The 22,281-nt window shown below is 38.3% G+C and overlaps 1 protein-coding gene across 1 annotated transcript in view; it reads right to left on the bottom strand.

Moving 5' to 3' along the window:
- NWD2 (NACHT and WD repeat domain containing 2) overlaps positions 1–22,281 on the bottom strand; it is a 203,934-nt gene that overhangs the window by 114,372 nt on the left and 67,281 nt on the right. The window contains exon 2 of the mRNA XM_004038530.5: positions 7,934–8,022. Coding sequence (XP_004038578.4) covers positions 7,934–8,022 — 89 coding nt within the window. The remainder of the gene's footprint in view (positions 1–7,933; positions 8,023–22,281) is intronic.

Genomic DNA, 22,281 nt, shown 5'->3' with positions numbered 1-22,281 from the left:
GATGGAGATTTCTTTTGAAATGGAAGTGTCCTAAGTATTGAGATTAGCTAAACACCCCCTTTAGAGGTCCCTGTCCTAACTGGATTCAATCTTGGCTCAGTGTACCAGCGGCCCAGGTGGGACAGATTTATGAGTTCAGAGAGTAGAGGGGGAGATTATTTAGAAATCGGAAAAGATGTCTTGGGAAAGCTAGGCCTTCAGCTAGATTGCGAAGGACAGGGTGTGGGGTGGCTAGGGGTGAAGAAAGGGTATGTCTGATAGGAAGCAAGCATTGAAATAGATACAGTGACTAGAATGTGAGAGTTAGGAATGAGCAATCAGGAAGATGTGCTCCAAGCACAGGCTGAGGATGGACTGGCATGGATTATTTACATGGGGAAGAGTTGAAAACGAAGCTGGAATTACATTAAAGAGAGATCCTATTGGCAGCAGAAAGCCATTAAAAACTTTTAAGCAAAGAAACTGATAATATGGCATTTGTTGAATGTCTTGAGGTGGTCTTATTTGGGTTAAATCTGTTTGGTGTTCTATAATCTTGTACTTGAATACTGATCTTTCTATAGGTTTGGGAAGTTCTGTTATTATCCCTTTGAATACACTTTCTACCCCACTCTATCTCCTCTTTAACGCCAATAATTCTTAAAGTGGCCCTTTTGGGGCTATTTTCTAGATCTCGTAGGCATGCTTCATTCTTTATTCTTTTTTCTCCTCTGTGTATTTTCAAATAGCCTGTCTTCAAGTTCACTAATTCTTTCTTCTGCTTGATCAATTCTGCTGGTAAGAGACTCTGATACATTCCTCAGTATGTCAACTGCACTTTTCAACTCCAGAATTTCTGCTTTTTTCAAATTATACCAATTTATTTGTTAAGTTTATCTGATAGGATTCCATATTCCTTCTCTGTGTTATCTTGAACTTCTTTGAGTTTCCTCAAAACGGCTATTTTTAATTCACTGTTTGAAAGTTCACAATATCCCTGTCAGGATTGGTCCTTGGTGCCTTCCTGAACTCATTTGGGGAGATCATGTTTTCCTGGATGGTCTTGATATTTGCTGGTGTCTGGGTATTTAAGAGTTAGGTATTTATTGTAGTCTTCACAGTCTGAGCTTGTTAGTGCCTGTCATTCTTGGGAAGGTTTTTTCAGGTATTCAAAGGGACTTGGGTTTGTGATCTAGGTTTTTGGTCACTGTAGCTGTAACTGTATTAGGGAATACTCCAAGCCCAGTAACATGTGGCTCTTCTGCCTTGGTGGTCTTGGATAAGATCTAGAAGAATTCTCTGGATTACCAGGCAGAGATCTTGTTATTTTCCCTTACTTTCTCTCAAACAGAGTCCCTCTCTCTGTGCTGAGCTTCCTGGAGCTGGGGGAGGGGTGACACAGGCGTCCTTATGACCACCACTGGGACTATGCTAGGTTAGACATGAAGCCATCACAGCAGTGAGTCCCATCAAGGCCCTTGATAACCACTGCCTAGCTACTGCCTACGTTCACTCAAGGACCAAGGGCTTTACAGTCAGCAGGTGGTGATGCCAGCCAGGTTTGTGTCCTTCCCTTTAGGGCAGAAAGTTGTCCTCAGCCCTGGCAGGTTCAGAGACGCCCTTCATGAGCCAGGGCCTGGAGTTGAAAACCTCAGAAATCTACCTGATCTTCTATTCTACTGTGGCTGAGCTGATCCCTAAGCCACATGACAAAGTCCTTCCCACTCTTCCCTCCCTTTTCCACGAGCAGAGGAATCTTTTCCCATGGCCACCACTACCCCAAGCTCACAGCAAGTACTGCCTGGCTACTGCCAACATTCACTTGAGGTCCAAGGGCTCCTCGGTCAGCTTGTAGTGAATGCTGCCAGGTCTGAGACTCTCCCTTCAGGGCAATGGGCTCCCTGCTATCCCAGGGCAGGTCCAGAAATACCATCTGAGAGCCAAGGCCTGGAACTGGGAACCCCAAGAGCCCGCTTGGTGCTCTACCCTACTGTGGCCGAGCTGGTACCTAAACTGCCAGATAAATTTCCCTTTATTCTTCCCTCTCCTTTTCTAAAGCAGGAATCTCTCCTTATAGCCACCACAGCTGGGAATGTGCTGGGTCATGCCCATAACCAGCACTTCTCTGAATGTCACCCAAAGCCCATGGCGAGTAATGCCTGGGTATTACTGCTGATTATTCAGAGCCCAGGATTGGTCCTTGGTGCCTTACTGAACTCATTTGGGGAGATCATGGCTCTTTAGTCAGCAAGTGATGAGTCCTGCTAGGACTGGGTCCTTTTTTTTTTTTTTTTCAAGGCAGCAGGTTACCTTCTGGCCTAAGATATGTATAAAAATGTCATCTGGGAGCTAGGGCCTGGAATGGGGAACTCAGGACTCTGCCCAGTGCATTATCCTACTGTGGCTGAGCTGGTGTCCAAGTTGCCAAAGTCCTCTCTACTCTGTCCTTTCCGTCACTCAAGTGGAAGGAAGGAGTGTCCCTCCCAGAGCCACGAGCTGCACTGCCTGGGGTTGGGGGAGGGGTAGTGCAAGCACTCCCTTGGCCATCCCAGCTGGTATCTTGCTAGTTCACATGCACCCCAAGTCCACTGGTGCCAAGCCCAGCCCAGCACCAGGACTTGCCTAGGAGTTGGAATCCTTGTGGCCTAGACTGCCTTTCAAGTTCATTCAGAACTCAAGAACACTTTAGCCCATGGTGGCACGGCTTGCTGAAACTCAGTTTCTGATCACTGGAAGGGGTGATTCCCCTCTGACTAGGCCTGGTCTAAATGGGCCTCAGTGGGCACTGGCTGATTTCTGCCCAATGTTGCTTTCTGCTGTGACAGGGGCAGTAAATTCTAATGCAAACTCCCAAAATCACTGTACTCTCCCTTCACCAAGCACACAGATTCTTTCTCTGCACCATGTGGCTGCTGCTGGGAGTTGGGGGAGGGATGGCACTGGAAATTCAAGACTGTCTTTCCTATCCTCTTCAGTGCCTTTTCCAGTGATATGAAGTTAAAACGAGGTACTGGGATCACTCACCTGATTTTTGGTTCTTATGCTATTTTGTGTGGATAATTGTTTAGTTTGGTGTTCCTTCAGGAGGACAATCAGTGGAAGCTTCTATTTGGTCATCTTGCTCCACGTCCCTTCATTGACACAATATGACATTTACATAGGATGATTCTGGTGGTATTGTATAGAAATACTCAAGTAGGGTGATGGTGTAAGGCAGTTCTGCTGAACACACTTACTAAAACCCCACTAAATGCCAAACTCTGTTCCAGGCCTGGGGACTTAAAAACAAACAAGAACCAGTCTCTTCCTCAAGGACTTGCAATCTACTAGGGGTAAGCAGGAAAATAAATCAATTAGGATGCTTTTGTTCATCCCATTTTTGAAGCAGTGAGGGTTAGACCAGGACCTCGGCAATGGGGATGGAGAAGAGTTCCAAAAGCAAGAGTGGATGGTATCTCTGAGTATAATCACAAGCTCTTTATTTATTTTATCTGTTTTGCACCACCTGCTTTCTCCCCAGTCTGTCTTTACTTTTTTCCAACTCATTCTCCTTGTTCTTATTTTCTATCCTCTTCTCTGTAGCTGGAGGCCCTTAGTAAATACCTGCAAATCAAATAACATATTATTTAAATACCATGTCTTTTCCTGATGCCCTGGGTGTTCTTTGCTAAGTGGGCTTGATGTTCTTTCCACTGAACTGTTTCCATCTCTGAGTAATCAACCTATATATGTACCCATCACATATAGAATTAATTGAAGTTTACATAATCGGAGTCTAGTGTATTTTCATCAAATATCTTAGTTTAAATGAAAAACAAATAAGGAAAACACTACAAAATAGCCTGCCAAACAGGCACATAGATAAAAGGTATATGGACTTGCTTAAAATGCGTATTAATTTAATTGACATTCTATTAATTTCTATTCTATTCATATTCTATTAATTGAATAAAGACTGAACTAAATGGATTACTATGTGCAGCTATTTGACTGGCCATTGGGATAAGTTGAATAAGACAATTCCAGGCCTGAGAACATTTGGCACTTATAGGCAGGAGATGAAACGTTTACTTAACCAGATGACGTTTCATTATCTACACTGCTTACTTTAGTTCTTCCTGTTTGCACTATTTTCCTGCTTTGACCATTCCTTTGCATTGTATTCTACTCATAGAACCTGAGCAAACCTCTTAATGGTAAGTCATATCACCTCACTCTTTACCTTCCAACTCAATAAAATTCTAAGTCCTTAATCTTGGCCCATGAAGTCTCATATAATCTTACTTTGATGCCATCTGTAATTATTTCCTTCACTCACACTTGGCTTCTTTACCGTTCTAATTTTTTTTTTTTTTGAGACAGGGTCTCACTCTGTTGTCCAGACTGGAGTGTAGTAGTGTGATTGTTCCTAGAATATTCTAAACACACTTCTACCTCAGACCCTTTTCCTTGTTCCCTATGCCTGGATTCCTCCCCATAACTCCAGACATCCGCATAACTTGCTCCATCACTTTCTGCAGATCTCTGCTCAAATATTGCCTTATCACCGAGTCTTTCTCTGACTACCTGGCATGCCCTAACCCTACTTTCTGTGATTTTTAAAACCGAAGCATTTATTCAATAAAATGCATTTATTACCCCTGGAATCTACATTGTCTGCCTCTCCTAACAATGTTAGAAGCTCCTCAGAAGAGGGTCTGGTTGGTTTGCTCCTTTATTCCCAGCACTTAGAATGTTGGTTGCCATGTGGTCAGCACTCAACAAATACTTCTTGAATGAACTGGATGGATTATCGGGAGTTATGCACTGAATTTCAGAGAAGCAAAGAGGAGGGTACATGGCCTATCTTGGGAGGTGTGGGAGGGATCAGAGAAGGCTTTCTTTCGCAAGTTATATCTGGGCTGGGTCTTCATTCATTCATTTTTTTTTCATGTAACCATTCATTCAACAAATTCTCATAGCATTTTCCAATGTGGCAGGGACTATAGGACCAGGAATGCAGCTGTCTTGAAATTCCGTAAAAACAGACAAGCCTCTGCTTTTATGGAACTTATAATCTAGTGGGAGAAAGACAATAAGCAGGCCAATACATAAACAAACAAGAAAAAATATCTGATACTGGCACACACTATGTAAAGAACTAAAACAGTATGATGCAAAAGAGAGGTGGTTACTTTAGGATGGGTCACAAGAACAGCATCTCTAGAGGAGAAGAGGCGTTCTGGTTTCTGGAATTTTCAGCCATAAAGACACATGCACATGTATGTTTGTTGCAGCACTATTCACAATAGCAAAGACTTGGAACCAACCCAAATGCCCATCAATGACAGACTGGATAAAGAAAACGTGGCACATCTACACCATGGAATACTATGCAGCCATAAAAAAGATGGAGTTCATGTCCTTTGCAGGGACATGAATAAAGCTGGAAACCATCATTCTCAGCAAACTGACACAGGAACAGAAAACCAAACACCATATGTTCTCACTCATAAGTGGGTGTTGAACAATGAGAACACATGGACACAGGGAGGGGAACATCACACACTGGGGCCTGCTAGGGGTGGGGGACTAGGGGAGTGATAGCATTAGGAGAAATAGCTAATGTAGATGATGGGTTGATGGGTGCAGCAAACCACCATGGTACATGTATACCTATGTAACAAACCTGCATATTCTGCACACGTATACCAGAACTTAAAGTATAATAATAATAATAATAATAAAAAGAAAAGCATCTCTAAGGGTGACATTTCAGTGGAGACCCGAGGGACAATAAGAAAGCAGCTGTGTGAAGATAAAGGGAGTGAGTATTCTGCAAGACAGAACAGCCAGAGTAAAATTCTCAAGTATGAATGGGCTTAAGGTGTTTGGGGATCCAAAAGAGGCCCACAGGGCTGTGGGCCATTGAGCAAGGGGGCACAACATGAGGTTAGATAGGAAGAGTCTTAAGAATGAGTAGAATCCAGGAGGTGAAGCAGGGGAAGAACAAGACTGAAAAGCATTGTAGTTGAAGAGAATGGCATGAGCAAAGGCAAGCAAGCATGAAGTAGATTGGTATGTTTGAGTAACTCTAGGAAACCATATGTTCTGGGTTCAGTGCACAACCAAAGATGGAGTCGGGGATACTGTGGGGGTAAACTGGCTGTTCATGAAGCTTCTGGCATCATACTTTTTGTTGAGTTGAGAGAAGAGAACTGCCTCTCTAAAAAATATATCCTTAGGGAGTGATATAATTAACCTACTATAAAAGACTACACTTAAAAGGTATATTCTTAGAAGATTCAGATATTATGGATGTGAACTCCTGCTAAGCCTAGAGCTTGGAAGCAAATGTAACCTTGCATATTTAATTTTATTCTAAACACAACCTCAGACATGTAAGCTGTTGCCATTCCTATTTTAGACACTGAACTGAAGGATAGGCAGGTTCAGTCACTCCCAGTACCCGTAGAGAGCTGGGGGTCAATTTTACATCTTCCCTGCCCACTGTGGTGTACTCTGTGGTCCAACATCTCCTCAGCTGATTCAGTGCACCTGCCTAGAATAATCCTGTCAATTTATTCTATGGGCCTCACCTAGTACAGTTTTCCTTTGCCTGTATCTATCTTCTGTGCCTACCTCTAGTTCAGAAAGTATACTTTTTTTCTCTTTCTCCCTCAGCTAATCCTAGTCAATACCATGGTTTATAGAAGCTGTTCTATAGCTCACTGACTTCCTCTGTTGACAAAAATGATGCAAAAACAAACTTAAAGATGGGATTATATGCTTGGACACATTTCTTCCTCTATGGTAACTGAGTCCCCAAGGAGTGTCTAAGTCTTTGGGATTCTTGACAGATTGGAAATTATATAACAATTGGGACCCTATTATCAGTAAAACCAGATTCCTCAGAGAAGGTAGTGCTGAATTCATGACAAGGAATTTAATTTAGGTTCACAATTTGTCAAGTAAATCGTGACTTATGAGTGACGATTCAATGTGTGTGTCATTATGGCCTGGTGGCAACAGACATTATGCATTGAGATTGAAGCCATTTTGAGACTGTTACTTTATACAACATATTAGAAGGCATCAGGAGTATATCAAGATAAAATATTTATCTGGGAGGAAACAAACAAAGGGTGAAATGTTCTTCCACTAACAATGGTGCATTCTGCACTTCTGCACCACAAACCTCTATTACATATTCATCACTTGACAATGTAAATGTGTAGTTTAGATAGCACTGGAGAGTTAGGATTTCCATCGTCAATGAGGCTGAAAAATTCTGACTAAATTATGTTATCTGTTGCAGGAGCCATTTATTTTTTTCAACATTTGGATGCCCAAGATACATCCAATGTTTTCAAGCACTTTACCGTTAGATGGCAAATTCAGTGGTGCATTAAAATGTTAGGATGTTCATGAACTTTAGCAATGATGTGTGCCATCACTGTCTCTTGAAAGGTTGATATAATGTTTTGGGGGGAGTAAATGATGTAGCTCTGAAATGAATAGGAAAAACGATGTTCTACAATGTGAATAAAAAGTTAAAGGCAAGATAGAAGGCAAGGCCAGGCCTAGCTGATGAAAGGAAATAAGTTTGAAAAAAGTTGGTCCCCATTTTTAAGTGCAAAATATTTCTAGAAACCATAGCTTAAACTCAGGCGCTCAGCAACCTTCATCTCTTTGATAATAGTGGAGACTGTCAAAAAAGCAAATAAATATGGTTCAAAGAAAAAGATGAGCCCATACCAGGAAGGGTCCAAGAAGTACAGCATAAAAGAACTAAACATAAAAAATCATGAAACACTTTATTTCCATTTGTCAGTGTTTCTTTTTACCCATGCTGGAAGAAATAAATTTTTTCAGGGCCTAAAACTTGTCTTTTACAACACTCAAGTTGTGACAAGAAACAAACACTAGTTATTTAACTGGACATAACTGTGAATGAAATTAACACTAGAATTACCTGAAATTCCAATCCATAGTTTTCTCTGCAGAATTCTCTCAGTTTAGGATATACATTTTCTCTTAGTGCCTGTCTTTCTGCTCCCGTATCTGTAGTAGAAAGACAAACACACAGGAAGTGAGTATGTCCACATATATGTTTCTGGCAAAAAAGTGAAAACCTAAAAATAAATACTAACAGTAATACAATCAAGTTGAGGTGCTGGATTTTGAAATAACAGGATATTTGGCTGTTGGTGTAGACCTGCCCCCTAATTCCACAGAGATCCATCCATCAGGCACTCACGAGCAGCCCACAGGATGGACCACTTCTTGGTTCTGTGTATGCTGGCAGGGCTGAGAATTTACAGTTGATTCTTGATGCCCACATAGACCTTCACACTAAGCTCTTAAATAGTTATGACCACAATGTCTTTCGAAGAGGCAGAAGGACACTGGGTTATCAGGGTTTTAGCTCCACAAAATACAAGTTTTAAAACACACATACACATACACACGTTGATAAATTTAATTATTGATTTCCAAAAACATCCCAGACTACACTATTGCTACCTAAAGTATTCAGATATACTGTGACATTTTACAAAATTTGGCACAGTATGGAAACAAGCATGAAAATCTATCACAGCAGATCCACCCATTGTAGATTCAATTGGCCAGTGGTTTAATAAAGTAATGCCTCCCCACCCTGGGCTTAGGGACATTATATCAGAGATAGAAACTATTTTACATATGTCATACCATGTAAACCTTCTGAAATAAAAAAATATTTTATTATCTCCTGTCATTAAGAAAATACAAGAAGAAACACAGAACCTGAAGCTCGAAGAATCACAAAACATGTATGCATTTAATGTCGAATGTTTTGCACAGAAAGGGATTCCAAAGTCACCTGTGCTGAACAATTCTGCATCGATGATGGCACTGTACGATTCTAAGAGCAAATAGGCTGTTCCTTGCCCAGCTACCTTCAGTGAAACATGAATATAGTTTTCAAAAATTAGGTTAATGTGTAATCTTATGAAAAGTACCATTTGCTAAAAGTACCTCTATCCCAGCCATAACTATGAAACATCTGCATACCACATTTATAACAAAGATAACTGTTTAAAAGAATTTCCTTATTATTCTCAAACACATCTGTCCATGAAAATTTAACCATATGCCGTGTTGACCTACTCTATTTTCCTACTGTTCTCAAGCCTATTCTGAGAAGCAAATAACCAATCATGAAAGTCTGAAATGCAGCTGCAGCCTGGCAGAGTGACAGGAACCGGTGTTTACACAGAAATCAAAGATTCAGAGAAATACAAGGTCTTCTGGATTGTCTGTGATCTAAACAAATAGGGTATTTTCCAGCCTTAGATTCAATATAGTTCTAAGTCCAAAGAGAAAAATCGGGACACCCATCGGAGGAGCTGTACATGAAAGCGGGGCCCATGCGGTGTTACGGCACTGATGGAGGCAGTTATATTAAGTTTCACATAATTTCTATAATCTTGAGATCAGAATGCCCATCCTCCCTTGCTCCATTTTAAGAGCTGAAAATGCTAACTTCACAATAAAGCCGATAATATTCAATAAATCTCTCTAAAAGCCCTTAGATTTTCAAAGCGCAAATAACAAAAAAGCCACTTTAAAAAGAAACAAGTACTGGCAGATATAGAAGATAAAAATATATTCAAAAGCGTTACAAAATTCTGAAAAAAAATGGTATCTAAATCGTACATAAAATAATTACGGAATGATATAAGAAACAGAAATTTATTGTTTCTTAAAAACATGTTAACTCATTTCTAGGTGCTGAGACTTGAAGGCACAATTGGAAGGAGGATAAGAGAAATTTAGTACCTAATTTTTTTTAATTTCAACTCTTATTTTAGACACAGAGGGTACATGTGCAGGTTTGTTACCTGGGTATACTGCACCCAGGTAGTGAGCATAGTACTTGATGGTTTTTAAACTCATGCCCCTCTCCCTTCCTCTCCCCACTAGCTGTCCACAGTGTCTATTGTTCTCATGTTTATGTCCATGTGTAATCAATGGTCAGCTCCCATTTTCAAGTGCGAACATGCAGTATTTAGTTTTCTGTTCCTGCATTAATTAGTTTAGGACTATGGCCTCTAGCTGCATCCATGTTGCTGCAAAGGACATTGCATTCTTTTTTTTTTTTTTGGCTGTGTAGTATTCCATGGTGTATATGTGCCACATTTTCATTATTTAATTCATCACTGATGGGCACCTAGGCTGATTCCATGTCTTTGCTATTGTGAACAGTGCAACAATGAGCATACAAGTGCATGTGTCTTTTTGGTATAATGATCTATTTCTCTTTGGGTATACATCTAGTAATGGGATTGCTGGGTCGAATGGTAGCTCTATTTCAAGTTCTTTGAGAAATCTCCGAACTTTTCCACAGTGGCTGAGCTAATTTACAATTCCACCAACAGTGTATAAGCATTCCCTACTCTCTGCAGCCTTGCCAGCGCCTGTTGTTTTTGGACTTTTTAGTAGTAGCCGTTCTGACTGGTATGAGAATGTATCTCATTGTGGTTTTGGTTTGCTTTTCTCTGATGATTAGTGATGATGAGTATTTTTTCATGTTTCTTGGCCACTTGCATGTCTTCTTTTAAGAAGTATCTGCTCATGTCTTTGTCTATTTGTAATGGGGTTATTTGGTTTTTGCTTGATTTAAGTTTCTTATAGATTCTGGATATTAAATCCTTATAGGATGCATAGTTTGTGAATATTTTCTTCCATTCTGTAGGTTGTCTGTTTACTCTGTTAATAGATTCTTTTGCTATAGCACCTAATTTCTAACATTTAGTGACTGCTTCCTGCAGGCCAGTAGTGTGCTAAGTACTTCTATTTGCATTTCCTTAGTCACTGCTGACCACAACCCTATGAAATAGGTAACATTATTACCATGTTTTTTAGGCAAAGAAACTAAAGGGCAGAGGGGTTAGAAAACTCACTCAAGAGCATACAGCCACTAAATTAGAAAACCCAGATTTGAATCCAGAAACTCATACACCATAGTTTGCTCTAACCAAGGAAATACACAACTGTGAAAAGAATCAACCTTTGCAATGACCGATGGAATAAATGCATGAAATGACTAAGTGATGTTAAAGTCCTAAAGCTTATGAAATAAAAAAAATTGAATTATCTGTGATGGATTCTTTTCTTTCTATAATACACCCTCCAAGAGCCAACACATCAATAAGTTCTCTCATTCTACCACTAAACAAATCCTGAGTTAATCTACTTCTGTCCCTTCTGCTACCAGATGCAAGCCATACTCACCTCTCATCCAGATTCCATCTGCCTGTTTTCATACTTGCCCCCTTGGTTCATTCTCCATGGAGCAACCAGACTGATTTTTCCAAAATGTAAATCAGATCACATCACTACTTTGTTTAAAACCCCTACCAGCTCTTCACGGACCTTTGAATGAAATGTACACTCCTTAGGATGAGTGTTCTCTCTCTCCCCAAGCTCATCTCTTACCACTTTCCTGTTTATGTCCCTCCAGAAGCACTGGCTTTCACTTGATTCCTAGATTATATTCCCACTTGCAGACCTTTGCTTTAGCTATGATGTCGTCCTGGAATGCTTAGTCCTGTGATCATCTCATGGCACTTCTTGTTATTCAACTGGCAGCTTTAATGCCACCTCCTCAGAGAGGCCTTCTCTGAGCACTCCATCTACAGAAGTCACTGAATCACCTTCTACTACCTTAATTCCTTGAGGATTACTCATCATTGTTTATTTGTTTATTGTGTGCCTCCCTCACTAAAATTTAAGCTCAAAGGGAGTTGAAAGCTTCTTTTGTCTCACTCACGGCTGCATCTCTAATGATTGGAGTCTTGCTCAATTAATAAATGAGTGAATGAAAAAAGCCACACATGCGCCAGTGACAAAAATGAACTGACAGGCATGGTTTCCCTGCAATTGCCTCCAGAAACAGAAAGGCCTCCTCTATTGTAATTCATCATTCGATGGGTTTAATAAAAGCAAGATTCTGAAATCTTGGTGTTTAGATAGTTGGTGTCATGAGGTAAATGAATGAACTGAAATATTTTTTCTCTGGTTTCTGTGTTTGTGGCAGAATATGAACTCAGTTATTTTGAGCCTTTCTAAATATGTGAAGGAAGCATATACACATATCCAATGGGTTTTCTGTGCTCTTATTTATATTAAAAATTGACTTAGATTTTCCCGTATTTGTATTAATGTATGATTGGCTCTGAAAATGAAAAAGTAATTAAGATAGGAATGGATTAATTATGATGAGTGACAGATAAGCTGGCTTAATTAAATAAAAAACTTGATTCATACCAACAGCAAATCTGGATGGTTCACAATTTAAAAAATTAGAATGTCATGGACAGGAAATATTAGCTCACAGAATCTCACACTTAAAAAGGGCCCTCTTTAAACCGTGTAAATCAAAGATGAGGTATGTCTTAATTTATGTTTTATACATAGTCATCGCATCTTATTGTATCTGCCCAGTTCCTTAATGCTTTGAAAAGGTGCATTAACACTTTGGCAGCACTAACTATTAGGTATTTAAGGAGCTGCTTTCTGAATGATTCCTTTGTGATTTCAGAGTTAATGAAGGTCTCTGTACAGTGTCTGAGTCACCTACAGGAAGTACATTAGTTGGGGGAGAATTAATAATCAATACCATTATCCTTATAATATCTTGATTTCACTTCAGCAAGGGTTTAGATTAATTCCAATTTTTTTATTGAAGATAAAAGAGTGCTGAAAGGACCATGCTAGATTGGAGCTTCATACAGCTGTATCTTCAACAAACTAAAGGCATGGACTTTAGTCATTTTTTTCTTTCTCTTTTTTTTGAGACACAGTTTCACTGTTTCCCAGGCTGAAAGTGCAGTGGCATGATCTCGGCTCACTGCAACCTCTACCTCCCAGGTTCAAGCAATTTTCATGCCTCAGCCTCCCTAGTAGCTGGGATTACAGGTGTGTGCCACCACACCTGGTTAATTTTTCTATTATTAGTAGAGACGGGGTTTCACCATGTTGGCCAGCTGGTCTTGAACTCCTGACCTCATGTGATCTGCCCACCTTGGCCTCCCAAAGTGCTGGGATTACAGGCGTAAGCCAGTGCACCCAGCCTAAACTCATTTTTCCCATGTTCTTTGCAGCTCAGAAAATCTGCTTAGAATCCACTATATATCCTCTGTTAAAATTGTCCTGTTAGCATGGTTTCCAAGGTCTCTGTACATTTGCTCTTGCCTGGATTCTTTCTCTTTTCCTAGCCTCTTAGTTAATGATTCATATAGACAGCCTGTTCGACTTCTGGGGTTGTGTTTAGGCTAATTTCTTGTTTGGCAGCTCCCCAAGAGGCTGTCTTCTCTCTATGGCCCTCAGATAATTCCTCTGTACTCGTCTAGCCTCCCACACTCTTCCTTATATCAATGTGAGCAAATCTTGTCAATTTTATGTTATAAACACTTTTTAAATTTGGCCACTATTTTCACTCACCTTCTCTCAACCCAAGAAGCAAAAAGTCTATTTGCTTGACCTGTTATCTGTCCCTGTCTCACAGAGCTGCCAGCAATAAATGCCAAGACAAAATGAAAACAAAAACTAATTTGATTATTAAAGACCTTGCTGGCATCTGGTGGTCCAGAGGATAAAGGCTAGAATGCTTAGCAAGTGTAAATATATCTTCTAGCTAAGTTCTATCTTCTACTGCTGATTACCATGTATCCTCCAAAGTCTGAGTTTTCAGCCATTACTTGCTCCTGAACTTTGCCCTCACACAAACTGCTTTCCATGCTCAGAAGTTCCTATCAGATGAAAGATCTCTACAAGAAGAACTATAGAATACTGCTGAAAGAAATCACAGATGACACAAACAAATGGAAAAACATCCCATGCTCATGGATTACAAGACACAATATCATTAAAATGACCATGCTGCCTAAAGCAATCTACAGATTCAATGCTATTCCTATCAAACTACCAATGTCATTTGTCACAGAACTATAAAAAACCATTCTAAAATTCATACAGAACCAGAAAATGGACTGAATGGCCAAAGCAATCCTAAGCAAAAAACAACAAAGTTGGAGGAATCACATTACCTGACTTCAAACTATACTATAAGGCTACAGTAACCCAAACAGCATGGTACTGATACAAAAACAGGCACATAGACCAATGGAACAGCATAGAGAGTGCAGAAATAAAGCTGCACAACTACAGCTATCTGATCTTCAACAAAGTTGACAAAAATAACCAATGTGGGAAAGGAACCCCTATTCAATAAATGGTACTGGGATAGCTATCTAGCCCTATGCAGAAGAATGAAACTGTACCCCTATCTTTCACTATATATAAAAATTGACTCATGATAGATTAAATATTTAAATGTAAGATCTTTACCTATAAGAACCCCAAAAGAAAACCTAAGAAAAACCATTCTGAACATTTGCATTGGGCAAGAATTTATTTAAGTCCTCAAAAGCAACTGCAACAAAAACAAAAATTGACAAGTGGGACCAATTAAATAAAAGAGCTTCTGCACAACAAAAGAAACTATCAGCAGTAATAAAGAGACAACCTGCAGAATGGGAGAAAATATTCACAAACTATGCATCTGACAAATGTCTAATATCCAGAATCTCTAAGAAGCTTAAACAAATCAACAAGCAAAAACCAAATGAGCCTAGTAAAAAATGGGCAAAAGACATGAAGAGGTACTTCTCAAAAGAAGACACACAAATGGCCAAACATGAAAAAATGTTCCACACATCACTGGTCACCAAGAAATGCAAATCAAAACCACAAAGATGCCATCTCATACCAGTCACGGTGGCTATTATTTAAAAGTCAAAAAACAACAGATGCTGGTAAAGCTGCAGTGAAAAGAGAATGCTTACCTACTGTTGGTGCGAATGTAAATTAGTTTACTCACTGTGGAAAGCAGTTTGGAGATTTCTCAAAAAATGTAAAACAGAGCTACCATTTGACCCAGCAATCCCATGACTGGGTACATATCCAAAAGAACATAAATCATTCTACCAAAAATACAGATGCATTTGCATTTTCATCACTGCACTATTCACAATAGCAAAGACATGGAATCAGCCTAGGTGCCCATCAATGGTGGGTTATAGAGAAAATGTGGTACATATACACCATGGAATACTATGCAGTTATAAAATATAATGAAATCATGTCCTTTGCAGCAACATGGATACAGCTGGATGCCATCATTCTAAGTGAATTAACATAGGAACATAATAAAAATATTATCATATTACTATAATTTTACATAATAAAAACCAAATAGCATATATTCTCACTTATAAGTGAGAGCTAAACAGTTGTTACTCATGGATATAAAGATGGCAACAACAGAAATTGAGGACTTCTGTGGGGGAGGTAGGGAGGGTAGTAAGGGTTGCAAAACTAACTGTTGGGTACTGTGATCAGTACTAGGGTGATGGCATAAATAGTACCACAAACCTCAGCATCATGAAATATACCCAGGTAACAAACCTGCACATGTGTCCCCTGAATCTAAAATGAAAGCTGAAATTATTTTAAAAAATACCTTTTTTGTATAACTTGTTTGTATCCACTGTAGACTATGAATTCATGGAAGGCAAGACCTTCTCATACATCCTTACATCTTAGAAATTAGAGCAGATTGGCCAGGCGCAGTGGCTCATGCCTGTAATCCCAGCACTTTGGGAGGCCAAGGTCAGTGGATCGCCTGAGTCAGGAGTTCAAGACCAGCCTGGCCAACATGGTGAAACCCCATCTCTACTAAAAAAATACAAAAATTAGCCAGGTGTGGTGACAGGTGCCTGTAATCCCAGCTATTTGGAGGCTGAGGCAGGAGAATCACTTGAACTTGGGAGGCGGAGGTTGCAGTGAGCCAAGATCATGCCATTGCACTACAGGTTGGGTGACAGACAAGAGCGAGACTTCGTCTCAGAAAAAAAAAAAAAAAGAAAGAAAAAAGAAAAAAGAAATTAGAGCAGCTCCCAGAACGTAATTAGTACTCAATAAATGAATGAGCAAATAGTTTGTATCATAATGAAAACATTAACTAAACCAAACTAAAAAAATTAACATGTCCTCCTAAAGCCAACATGAATCAAAATCCAATGTCACTTTCAAGTAATAGTTGACTATGTTGACAGCATTAACCATCATGTGTGAGTCTTGAGGTGATGTTAAAAAATACTTGATGGAGTATGGCATTGTCAGGTGCTTAGTGGATTCTCTTCCCAATAAGCAATAATCAAACTTGACCAAATTGTCAAAATAACCATTTTAAAGATCTGTCAAACAGCCAAAGATCAAAGGCATGAAACAAATTGAGAAGTGATTATTCATGAATAATCACTGAACTTTGGGTAAGAGGAGTCTGTGGGGATTCTTGCCTTCTCCTATCCCTACTTAACTGAAACTCCACACCTTCACACCCCAGCTCAAAGAAAGTCAATCAACATCATTGCCAGAGAAGTTTCACTTGATTAGGAGCTGAACTTGTAAAAACTCCATGTCTACCAGTATTGTTAGTAGCAGTAGTGGTCTCAGAGGTAGACAAATGGGTAAGCTCAGTGCCTCAGCTAGCATATGGCTTCATCAAAATGTAACAAGGAGATCAAGAAAATAAACAGCCATTGAGGGCCTGAATAAGCTCTCCACAAATTCCTGTGGTGGGAAGGCTACACACAAACTTAAGAAAGATTGAAAGCTGTTCACACATTCCTGGCTGACTTTGAAGCTGTTTACATGGGCAGCAGAAACAAGAAAAGGCCTGGTGGAGAAGCTGTAATAAGATTTAAATACTGCCTAAACTTTGAACGTGTTCCCCAAATACAGATCCACAGTCAGAATAGAAGCCTTACTGGTTTGAGGTATTTGAGAAGAAATTCTGAAAAATCATTGACAAATATTAAACTACACAGACAAATGGGTGACCCATAAGAAGTCAGGCTTAAAAACAGAGATGAAAAATTATAGTAATTAAATAACTGTGAAGAGACATCAACAGCACACATTGTGGGGAATAGATTTCACAGGTTTAGTCCAGGTAAGTTACTAAACAAAAATAATTCAAAGAAACAAACTAAAAAACATCACTCAGAGGTGAAAAATCAGGATCTAGAATTGTTATATTACCTAAAATGTCCAATTTTTAAGTAAGATTTATGAGAGGGATAAATAAACAGAAAAATGTGACGCAGAAAAAATGTCAATGGAAATTGTCTGAGTGGGTTCAGACGTTAGATTTGGCTGATGAAAACCTGAAAGCAGCTATTATAATAAAGGAAATTAAGTTAACAATGTTTAAAGAATAAGGAAAATGAACCAAGCCCCAAGACACCTGTGGAACACCATCATCCAAACTAATATCTATGTAAAGTGAGTCCCAGAAGGAGAAGACAAAGGGAAAGGAAGAAAATTTAAATAAATAATCATGAAAATGTCCCAAATTTAAAGGAAGACATAAATATACACATCCAAAGAAGTTCAAGAACCCAACTAGGATAAACACAAAGGATCTGCATTTAGACACATATAGTCAAACTGTTAAAAGATAAAGAGAAAATCTTGACACCAAGAGAAAAAAAATTATCACATACAAGGGAACAGCATTACAATTAATAGCTGACTTCTCATCAGAAGGAGTGGAAGCCAGAAGGCAATAGAACAACATAGTCTGAAAAAAGGTACTGAAAAAATGAGTCAACCAATAATTCTATATTCAACAAAACTATTTTTAAAAAAGCAAAATACTTACATTACCAAATTTGAAAAGGCTGAGAAAAGCTGATACTAGCAGATCTGCATTACAGACTATACTAAAGAAATTATTCTAAGCTTAAAGGAAATGACATTAGACATAAAGTGTACTGGAAAAGGTAAATATGTAAGTATGTATAAAAAACTATATAAGTAGATCTTCTTTCTACATTTAGTGATAAGACATAAGACTGTACCTTTGGGTTTTAACATACACATAATACATATATGACAATAATAAAACAAAGGAGAGAGAAGAAAAATAGAGCTGTACCAGTGCAAAGTATTTTTGCTTTAACAAAATTAAGTTAGTATTCATCTAAAGTGTGATAAATTAAGAATATTTTGTAATCCCCAGAGCACCAAGTAAGAATATAACCTGAAAAATAAAGAAAACATAATTAAAATGATATACTAAAATATCTATTTAACAAAGAAGAGAGTCAAGTGGGAACAAACGAAGAAAACCAACATGAGATATGTAGAAAATAGCAAAATGGCAGAAAGAAATCCAAGCTATCAATAAATACTTCAAATAAAAATGGAATAAATATTCAAATGGAAAGAAGGAATTGCCAGGCTAGATAACAAAACAATATCGAACTAAATATAAGAGACACACTTTAGATCCAAAACCACAAATATGTTGAAAGTAAAAGGAAAGAAAATATAACATGCAGTAAACCAAAATCAGATCAGACAAAATAGGTTTTAAGAAATACTAGTAGAGGAAAAAAACTATACCAATTATGAATGTATACACACTCATAAACAGTACCCTAAAATATATAAGGGAGAAGCTGGCAAAATTAAAAGAAGAAATAGATATTCCAAGAGCTGGTGACTCCAATCTTATTCTCAAGAATTGATGAAATAACTAAATAGAAAATCAAAAGGAGGTAGAAGACTTGAACACCACTATCAAGCAGTTTAACCTGACATTTATAGAACAATCCACCCCAAGAGAGCAGAATGCAATTCTTTACTGGTACTTATGGAACATTTCCCATGATAGGTCATATGCTAGACTAGAAGCAAGTCTCATAAGTTTAATTGTAATCATAACATATATGATCTCCAACTACAACAAAATTAAGTTAGAAATCAACAACCTGCATTTTGGGAAACTTCCAGATTTTTGGAAATTGAATAAGATACTTCTAATACACTAATATTCTAATATATTTCTAAATATTTGACATTATTACTCAAGCATCAAAAATGCACAAAGGAAAACAAAATGTGTTGAAATAGATAAAGTAAAAGCACATGTTAAAAGCTATCAAATGGAGCTAAAGCAGTGGTTAGAATGAAATTTATATCTTTGAACACCTGTAAAAGTAAAGGTTAAAATCAGTGAATTAAAATTCCACCTTAAGAAACTAGAAAATTTAACCAAACTGAACCCAAAACAAACTTAAGGAAGGAAATAAGGATTATAGTACAAATCAATGAAACAATAAAAGAAAACTGAGAGAAAAATTGCTAAAGTAAAAAGTTGGTTCCTTGAAAGATCAGTACAATTATCAACTATCAGCTAGGTTGACCAAGACAAAAATGAAGGAAAACAAACCATCAAAATCAGGAATGAAACAGGAGCCATCACTACTGATGCTACAGAAGTTAAAAAATTTAAGTGTATACTATACCTTATAGTGAACAACAACTTTATTTCTAATACATTAAAGAAACTAGATGAACAAATTTCTAGGAACACACCATATTACTAAAACTGACTCAGGAAGAAAGATAATCTGAATATATCTGTAACAAGTAAAATCATTTAGTTATTAAAATCTTTCCATAAAGAAAATCTCAGGCCTAGAGTATATAACTGGTAAATTATATAAAGACAAAATTAATCCTTTGCAAATCTTTCAGAAAATAGGGAAGACTCAACTCATTCTGTAAGTCTGTATTATCCTACACCCAAAACCAGACAGACATCAAAAGAAAAAAACACAAAACAAAAACTACCGACCAATATATCCATCATGAATATAGTTGCAAATTCCTTAACAAACTATTAGTAAACTAAGTCTAGCTGCATACACTTTATAATCAAGTGGGATTTATTGCAGAAATGCAATGTTAATGTTTGTAAATCAATTAATAGAATATACCATATTAATAAAGAACATAACCACATGACTGCTCAATAGATGCAGAAAAAGCATTTGACAAAATCAAATACATATTCAGGATAAAAACTCAGCAATGGCCAGGCGCAGTGGCTCATGCCTGTAATCTCAGTACCTTGGGAGGTCGAGGTGTGCAGACAATGAAGTCAGGAGATCGAGACCAGCCTGGACAACATGGTGAAACCCTGTCTCTACTAAAATACAATTAGCAGGGCGTGTGGGCAGGTGCCTGTAATCCCAGCTACTCAGGAGGCTGAGGCAGCAGAATCACTTGAACCCAGGAGGCAGAGGTTGCAGTGAGCTGAGATCACATCACTGCACTCTAGCCTGGGTGACAGAGTAAGTCTCCATCTCAGAAACAAACAAACAACAAACAAACAAAAAACTCATCAACAAGGAATAGAAAGGAACTTCCTCAACTTGATAAACAGCATCTTCAAAAATCCCTACAGCCAAAAAGCCTTCAAAAAAGTAATGAATCCAGGAGCTGGTTTTTTGAAAGGATCAACAAAATAGATAGACTGCTAGCAAGACTAATAAAGAAAAAAAGAGAGAAGAATCAAATAGACGCAATAAAAAATGATAAAGGGGATATTGCCACTGATCCCACAGAAATACAAACTACCATCAGAGAATACTACAACAACTCTACACAAATAAACTAGAAAATCTAGAAGAATTGGATAAATTCCTCGACACATACACCCTCCCAAGACTAAACCAGGAAGAAGTTGAATCTCTGAATAGACCAACAACAGACTCTGAAATTGAGGCAATAATTAATAGCTTACCAACCAAAAAGAGTCCAGGACCAGATGGATTCATAGCCGAATTCTACCAGAGGTACAAGGAGGAACTGGTACCATTCCTTCTGAAACTATTCCAATCAATAGAAAAAGAGGGAATCCTCCCTAACTCATTTTATGAGGCCAGCATCATCCTGATACCAAAGCCAGGCAGAGACACAACAAAAAAAGAGAATTTTAGACCAATATCCTTGATGAACATTGATGCAAAAATCCTCAATAAAATACTGGCAAACCGAATCCAGCAGCACATCAAAAAGCTTATCCACCATGATCAAGTGGGCTTCACCCCTGGGATGCAAGGCTGGTTCAACATACACAAATCAATAAATGTAATCCAGCATATAAATAGAACCAAAGACAAAAACCACGTGATTACCTCAATAGATACAGAAAAGGCCTTTGACAAAATTCAACAACCCTTCATGCTAAAAACTCTCAATAAATTAGGTATTGATGGGACGTATCTCAAAATAATAAGAGCTATCTATGACAAACCCACAGCCAATATCATACTGAATGGGCAAAAACTGGAAGCATTCCCTTTGAAAACCGGCACAAGACAGGGATACCCTCTCTCACCACTCCTATTCAACATAGTGTTGGAAGTTCTGGCCAGGACAACCAGGCAGGAGAAGGAAATAAAGGGTATTCAATTAGGAAAAGAGGAAGTCAAATTGTCCCTGTTTGCAGACGATATGATTGTATATCTAGAAAACCTCACTGTTTCAGCCCAAAATCTCCTTAAGCTGATAAGCAACTTGAGCAAAGTCTCAGGCTACAAAATCGATGTACAAGAATCACAAGCATTCTTATACACCAATAACAGACAAACAGAGAGCCAAATCATGAGTGAACTCCCATTCACAATTGCTTCAAAGAGAATAAAATACCTAGGAATCCAACTTACAAGGGATGTGAAGGACCTCTTCAAGGAGAACTATAAACCACTGCTCAAGGAAATAAAAGAGGATACAAAGAAATGGAAGAACATTCCATGCTCATGGGTAGGAAGAATCAATATCGTGAAAATGGCCATACTGCCCAAGGTAATTTATAGATTCAATGCCATCCTCATCAACCTACCAATGACTTTCTTCACAGAATTGGATGAAACTACTTTAAAGTTCATATGGAACCAAAAAAGAGCTCGCATCGCCAAGTCAATCCTAAGCCAAAACAACAAAGCTGGAGGCATCATGCTACCTGACTTCAAACTATACTACAAAGCTACAGTAACCAAAACAGCATGGTACTGGTACCAAAACAGAGATATAGATCAATGGAACACAACAGAGCCCTCAGAAATAACGCCGCATATCTACAACTATCTGATCTTTGACAAACCTGACAAAAACAAGCAATAGGGAAAGGATTCCCTATTTAATAAATGGTGCTGGGAAAACTGGCTAGCCATATGGAGAAAGCTGAAACTGGATCCCTTCCTTACACCTTATATGAAAATTAATTCAAGATGAATTAAAGACTTAAATGTTAGACCTAAAACCATAAAAACCCTAGAAGAAAACCTAGGCATTACCATTCAGGACATAGGCATGGGCAAGGACTTCATGTCTAAAACACCAAAAGCAATGGCA

The sequence above is a fragment of the Gorilla gorilla genome, chromosome 3, assembly GCF_029281585.2.
Source record: "Gorilla gorilla gorilla isolate KB3781 chromosome 3, NHGRI_mGorGor1-v2.1_pri, whole genome shotgun sequence".
Classification (NCBI taxonomy): Eukaryota; Metazoa; Chordata; class Mammalia; order Primates; family Hominidae; genus Gorilla; species Gorilla gorilla.
This window is presented reverse-complemented; position numbering and strand designations above follow the sequence as displayed.